Source organism: Solanum dulcamara, chromosome 1 (genome assembly GCF_947179165.1).
Source record: "Solanum dulcamara chromosome 1, daSolDulc1.2, whole genome shotgun sequence".
NCBI lineage: Eukaryota > Viridiplantae > Streptophyta > Magnoliopsida > Solanales > Solanaceae > Solanum > Solanum dulcamara.
In genome coordinates this window covers 12905127-12913109 of record NC_077237.1, presented here as the reverse complement: position 1 = coordinate 12913109, position 7983 = coordinate 12905127, and the positions used below count along the sequence as shown (strand labels likewise).

Genomic DNA, 7983 nt, shown 5'->3' with positions numbered 1-7983 from the left:
TTGATCTTGGCTTGAAGGATTGATTTTAGAACGTCATGATTTGAGGGTGTGTTGCTAAATGGAGATTTGGGATGCGAGTTGCGAGTTTCTATCTCATCGCAATCATTTAAGAAAAGATTTTTCCCCTATGACGGGATGGGTGTCGCTATGGTGGGGCAGTCGTGGGTGTAAGTCAGAAAAGTCCTAAAACGGTATCTATTTCTGCTATTTCATTTTTGAGAAACAAGAATCAACCTAGGCTTATTTTTTTTATTTTTCCGCCTACTTCTTCACCAAAGGTAAGTTAATCATTCCTCTAACTTTTAGTTTGATTCCTAGACCTTAGAATCTATGAGAATTCTCTTAGGGGAAGGTTTTGGCTTGGAACTAATGGTGGGAAAAGCCCTAGTTGGGGAAGATGATCATGAAAGTGGCAAAGGGTTAGGACTTTGATATAATCTGGATTTTGGAAAAGAGGAAAGCTCTAATTCTTTAGAGTTCTCAAATCTTGTGTCGAGGTAGGTGATGATTTATTTTTCCATATGTGTTATATGTTCTTGTTATTGCAATAATAGTATAGCATGCATGTATGTGAATATGGAAATATGGAATAAACCTATGACTATTTTGATCAGTTGCATACAATGAATCTGATATTTGATTGTGCAAGTGTGTGAACTACTCATTGTTTATTGTGATTGTGATTGTTGGATCGGGTACCATGCCAGTATATATTGGATCGGGTGTCACGCCGATACATAAATCAGGTACCACATCGATATATATTGGATCGGGTGTCACGCCGATACATATTGAATCGGATACCACATCGGTACATACTAACTATTGGATCGGGTGTCACACCGACACATTAACAGTTTGGGTATGTGTTCCATGAGATGACCATTGTTGACTGTTGTATTTGAGATTGACATTGTGAAACTGTATATTGCTTATGAAATGATGATTGGTAATGTGTTATGCATATGCTTTTCTTTACTATGTTGTGGTTATCTGCGTATATTGTACTTACTGGACTAGTCGTGTGATTCTACAATACATTGTTATTGTGTTTACTGACATTGCACTTGCACTTTCTTTGTTGAGTACACGGTATCTTCAGGAGGCTGCTGACAGACCTTAGTTAGGAGATCAGTGACTGTAGAATTCAAGGGTGAGCCAGCTCTTTCAGGCTACTGTGGATTCTTCCCAATCTTAAACCTTTTTCTTTTGGACTGAGACTATTCCCAAACCTTATTTTATGTTTTTATTTCGGGATTGCATCCCCTTACTCTTAGAATTGTTACTTAGTAGTTTTGGTACAATAACTTTTAGGTTTTAGGGGTTAACTTCCGCATTGTTTGTTTTGTTCGATTAATTTTTCTGAGTTTATGAAAACTCAGCTTAAAACTATTAATTAAAACTTGTTTCCATATTTTAAATGTCTATTTCTGTGTTAGGATCTTAGCTTGGTGTATAGTATTAGTTCTCCCATCGGAGAGTTATTATGAGTGTCATTCATGGTCCGGTTTGGATCATAACATGATAAGAGGAGGTTGTTGAGATGGTAAACACCTTTTACCTCCGACTTTAAAATAACATATTCAAATTCAACTCTATAATCTACGAGATTAAATCTAGTACGTAGAAGTAACAATTAACTCTAACTATCACAACTACTATCAAAGAAGATAAACTCTCTTCTTTCACACTTTACACTACCTTACCAACACTATAATAAGAATAGTTACAATTCAGTATTTATCTTATTACAGACTTAACTCTAACAACACCTTAAACGTTCGTTTATGGAAGTTGTCTTCTTGCTCTAGAAAGAAGAACTTTTCTTGCGTGCAATCGACGAGCAAATATTTCCCACTACAGGACGTAATATACCTTTAACTTTACCACAATGTGCTGTCACCCCCAAAAGGAAAAAAGAAAAGAAAATGGGAGACAAGGATAGCTTTTCATATACAATATATTATTACGTGTGTATTATAAGATTTGGAAATCATAAATAAACGATATGATATCTCAAATTTGGATGAACTTTTGGGTGGCCACCACCACCACAATAAACACTTCGTCTGTTGATGGACAAAAATATTGAATGAAGATTTGCTAATGCACATGGTGTGCGCATGCATCTTCCTCACAACCCAATGGAATGTAAACAAGAAAAATAATTTCTTTACAATAATTTTTCTCTTATGATTTGATGTAATACTAACACACTTTCAATAAATGATATGTTTGAAAAGTCACCTCGTAAATAAAATTGATGTACAATAATTTATTGATTATGATGATTTATTTGTTCGTAATAATATAATTACACTGTAATTATAAGATTATACTAAATTTTAAAAATAAAAATTAACTATCTCAATTAAAAAATTATGTTAGACAAATAAGGGCATTTATAAAAATATTTAAGATATATATATAATTTTTTGAAAATATATTAATTAATAAACATATGCTCTTGACTAATATTATAAAAAAATAATTGATTTATATTTTTTAAATTAGTATATTTTGATTAAATTAATCATAAAAACTAAAAGTACTTGATTTCTATGAAAATCATGAAATGCATATTTGAAAAAAAGATTACTATTATAAATAGAATGTCATAAAATTATTAAAACATTTGACATAAAGATAATCTATAAAGTTTAACTAAAAATTAAATTGTTTGTAATATGAAATATCAAGTCAATACTACTAAAACAAAAGAAACTAAAAATATAACATAAGTTCTATATTCAAAACGAAAAATTTGACATAATACTCGTATCAAATTTGAATATAACGTAGTAGAAGAAATACTAAATAGTAACAAGGAACAATTTTTATAGGAACATAAATCAAAGAATAAACAACTATAAGAGAACGTATACTACAACTATCAGTATCCAAGAATAACCGAGACAACTTTCAAGTTAAATTTAGAAAATGAAACACTAATTTTTCAAATAAAATAAGAAAAAGTTGTGGGAACAATTTTTAGCCAATCAGATCCTTAGCCACCCTTGGAAAAGTCGTTATATATAAACAAAGCAAAATGCTCCCCGGGGCAACCTAAAACCTTTCATTCTGCACATATACACAATAATACTAATAATAATGGCGGCTCTTTCTCAGATCTTAGCTCATATTTACACCATGACTTTAGTCTTCTTCACCATTCTAATTCTCGAACTCGTCATCTTCGTTCGTTCAGTAACCGATACAATCTCCGATTCCGGCCGCACCCGCCCCATCACCACCAAGCAATACCTCAAGCTCATCGATGAAAAAAACCCGGTCACCCGGTTCAAAACTGCGTCAATCAACCCGGCCGGTTTTTCCGAGTCTTGTGCGGTATGTTTGTCGGCATTTGAAGACGGAGAAGAAATACGGAAGCTGAAATGCAAGCATATATTTCATAAGGATTGTTTGGACACGTGGCTCCAACAGGATTCCGCCACGTGTCCACTCTGTCGGAATAAGGTGCTGCCGGAAGAAATCGTTGTGAATTTCCGGCAGCACCGAAACCAGCAGACAGAGTATGAAGGGAGTGATGAGGAGCTGATTTTCTTGTTATCTGCATTACATGGTAATTATATTCGTAGATTTTTGTAAATTATTAGGAAATTTTTTATATCTTTTTTTTTTTTGTACATAAAAAGATTTAGAGTATTAAAATAAAAATAGAAAGTAATAATTAGTACAATAATTGAGTTTGCTTCATACACATGGAGCTCTCTGAATGGTGAATTGCATGCCAGATGGATAATTTAGCTATTAATCCTACTCGAGTGTCGGTAATATTAACTAAAAATTGCAATTAATTTTTTTAAAAATAAAAAAATAAAAAGAGGAAGTGTTGGTAACATGTATAGGTATAGATTTTTGATAACATTATCTGGCAAGTGTTGAAAAATTGTTGGTCATGCTCAGAGTAGTGGTGGCCTACCAAAAGTTTGTCATGGAGTAATTAATTAATTAATTTAAAAGAATGGTTGGTGAAAATTTGGAATTGATAGCTCTAAATATACTTTAATGATACTTCAAAAATGTGGAAATCATAAAATAAAATGGCTTTGAATTATGTGAAGTTGAACAAAAATATTATTTGTTAAAAATTATTATAGTCTTAATGATTATCGATTTATCTAGTAATTCATTATTAAAGTATCAAATAAAAGATATTAAATATAATTATTATATCAGACTATTAGTATCATATACAATTCACAGTTCACACTGTATTTACTCTTTAGAATTTAGTATTATTTTAGGTTCACAATGTCAAAATTTAAAGGATTAAGAACGGCGGCGGCTACGGTTTGCAATGACAACGGCAAGAGTTAGGCGACAGCTAAGGTTGTGAATTATAAGCATTTACGACGAGAACGTTTGATTTGCTTATTTTGTTGTATGCTTGTATCGCATAAAGTTGTTGGAGAAGTCGTATATTATTTTTGAAAGTATTTTTTTATTGATTAAATCGAAAATCGAATTGTTGAAGAACAAAAATCAATAAATCAAAAATCAAATCATTAAAAGATCAAAAATCGATAACAAATATCTTATTGGCTTGGTTATCGATTTAGCGTATTTAAAAATCGAAAATCAAATCGATCGATGCACACTCCTATCTGATACTAATACTTTGGTCCAAAAATATTCTTAATTTACTTCTTAATCAAAAATGTCATTTTTCTAATAAATATATTTTTTTCCTTTTTAAATACATTAATTTTTCTATTATCTTATTGATTGGTTACATTATTTTTATTTGGAAAAGAATGTCTTTAAAAAAATAGTAATATGTTTATTAGGAAAAATACATTTTTAACCCAAAAGTAACAATAAGCATATTTTTTTTATTAGAGTATTGAGAATATTTTTGGATCAAAATATTGATAACAAGAGTATTTTTAGATCAAATTACTAGAAAAAAATATTTTTATTCAATTTCACATAATTTAAGAGAATATTTACCCCTTTTAGTTTAAAATGAGACCTAAGATAGGGAAGTACTTTAATTATATATATATTTTTAAAAAATTGAAATCGTAATTATTTTATATATGAAACGTGAGGAGTTAAGGAAGGAGTTAGAGTGTTACATCAAGAGCATTTTTTTATATATTTAATTATTTGATAGTAGAAACGTACTGAATCCGATTAAATTTATATCCATGCTTCATTAAACTTAATTAAAAGAAAATATTTTTTTGGTTCCCAAAACTCAAATTAGAAATTTTTGTTTAAAGGTATAACAATGGCTTAATTGTTCCAAAAAATTGAAATTCTTGGCACAGATACCAACATATCAAGTACTTTTTCGTTCAATTTTATTTGTTATATTTAGATTTATATATTCATTAAAAAAAATTGACATGATTATTTTATCCATTATCTTTATTATTTGATATTTAATATTAAATTTTGAAAAATTATGTTGAATAACTAATTATTGTTAAGAATAAAATAATAATAAAATTATTATATTTTTTTTAGTATGTTAAAAGTTATTAGTAAAAGTGATTTTTTAATTAAAAAAATAGAAATTGAAAGTGAATAGTGGGAGTAACATAAAAAGACAGCAAGCCATATAATTGTGATGGATTGGCAAGTGGCAACTATAGAAATTCCAGACAAAAAAAACTACTAGAAGAAGAACACATATAGTTATGACGTGTGCTCACCTAATACGTATGACAAACAGCTGGCAAACCTTTTTTGTCATTTGTTTGGAATTCGAGATCCCATTAAATTTGAATTGTGCACTGTATGAACTATTTGAAGATGACGCTTTTAAAAGGATTTTTTCTATGTTCAGAACTCAAACTCAAGACCTTTAATTATGGATAAAATAGTTTTATTATTGCATCACAATTCATGTTGGTGCTAGCAAACCTTTAAAATAATCATGTTGTGATTGTGATAAAGACAGACAATTAATATTACTTCCTCAATTTTATTGCATAAGTCTTTAAAAGAAATTCAAACAATTATGTCTTAAATAAAAATGATCAATGTAGAAAGTTGTGTTGGACTTTTTCTCTTGGTACTATTTCTATTTTTATGAACACCATGTATATATAATCATGAGTTTTTTCTTATCAATTAAATCGATAATAAATATCTTATTGATTTGGTTATCAATTTAACATATTTACAAATCAATAAATCAAACCCTCAATACATAAGATCGAAATACATAAGATCGAATCAAACCGACTAAAATGCCCCCCTAATTAATAACCATTTAAACATTTGTATTCTTCATAAATGTGTCTTGCAAAGCGTGATGTAGCCACTTGTATAGTATTGGGTGGCCAATCACTCGTTATTAAAAAGTTATATTTAATATATAAAAAACTATACGATGTATATAAATTAAAAATTATTTTTCATATATCTATATATATTAAATCTTGAACATATTTAACAAAATTTCAACCTTTTTCACTGCTTAAGAATACCTATATCTTAATTACCTTGTATATTCGGGATTTATTTACTTTTATTAAGATTAAGACGTCTAAATTTGAATACACATTTAAATATTAAGATGTGCATTAAAATTTAGAGATCTGAAATTGAATAACATCTGAATATTAAAATATTGCATTAAAATATAAATACTAAATAGTCAAAATTATTTATTTTCTCAACATCTGAATGCATAAAATTTATCTTTATTTAAAAAAAATTAATAAAAGACTAAATTGATCTATTATTATATTAATAAAATATTATAAAATTTTATATGACGATTGATGGTGGTGATGACTAACAATGGTGATTGACTCTGTTGATTTGGGATGATTTGACTAATGATGGTTGTTATGGGTAGTAACTCATGGTTAGGGGTGTTCATGGTTCGGTTTGGATCGATTAATGATTAAAATCATAATCAAACCAATTTAATCGGTTTTTAAATGTCTAAAACCATAACCAAATCAAGTAAAATAATAACCACCGGTTTGGTTATTGTCGGTTTGGTTCGGTTATTCGGTTTATGACTGGCGGAAAAATTTAAATATTCTCTCCCTACATTCTTCAAATTTCTTATGAATCTCTTTTTTCCTCACAACCCACAAGGGTGAACGTTGCTGCATATTGAGGGAAAGACATGCTGATGGCAAATCAGGTGGACCAAACTTGCAACGCAGTTTAGATTTAAAAGAACAAGTCAAACAGAGGTTCCAAAATACAAACAACTTTGTCAATTAAAATGAAAAAATTACATATTTAAACTAAACTAACTAGAGAATCCATAATATAATCAAAAGTTGGGCTTAGACTGTTGGACTTGGACATATGCTGCTTATTGCTTACAACTTATTAGAATTTAGAGTTGGGCTTGGATTGTTGGAATTGAACATATTCTTTTAAGAATGGGCCTTAAAAATAAGTAGATCAAAATTAAATAAATAATTAAAAGATATAAAATATCTTTAATTATTTATGAAAAGCTAATATTATACATATAAATAATTATAAATTTTATGTATATAATTATCGGTTTGGTTCGGTTATTTATTCGGTTATTTTTTACTATAACCATAACCAAACCAAATATTATCGGTTTTTCAAATTTAAAACCAAACTAAACCAAATCAAACCAAATGTCATTTTTTTATTCGATTTGGTTAAATTTTTGGTTTGGTTTTGATTTTAACCAAAACTGTAAACAGCCCTACTCATGGTATAGTGATTAACAACAGTTATTGTCCAATGTTGTTTTTGATAGCAATTGATAATTAGTAGTAAAATGATATTGATAACTAACGACGGCGGTGAATAATAATAACGGTTTGCTATATATAATGTAGACTAATAATGATAATTATCAGTAGTGATTAATGGATGTAATAATGGTTGATGGTAATGATTGCAAATGTTGGCTAATGGTGATCAGTGGTTGTGGTTGTGCTGAGGATGGTAGGTGGTGATGATTGATGTTTGTGGTAGTTGTAGCTGAAATGGTGGTTGTGG

At 29.2% G+C, this 7983-nt stretch overlaps 1 protein-coding gene across 2 annotated transcripts; it reads left to right on the top strand.

Moving 5' to 3' along the window:
- The first annotated feature begins 2962 nt into the window (after positions 1–2962).
- Positions 2963–4352, top strand: LOC129887311 (brassinosteroid-responsive RING protein 1-like). 2 transcript variants are annotated; one of them, XM_055962362.1, is made up of 2 exons: positions 2963–3583; positions 4269–4352. In XM_055962362.1, the coding sequence occupies exons 1-2, from the start codon at positions 3112–3114 to the stop codon at positions 4295–4297; spliced, it is 501 nt and encodes a 166-aa protein (XP_055818337.1). In that variant the 5' UTR covers positions 2963–3111; the 3' UTR covers positions 4298–4352. The 2 variants fall into 2 exon arrangements, with proteins under 2 accessions (XP_055818337.1, XP_055818347.1); XM_055962372.1 differs by having other exon boundaries at positions 4258–4283.
- The last annotated feature ends 3631 nt before the right edge of the window (positions 4353–7983 follow it).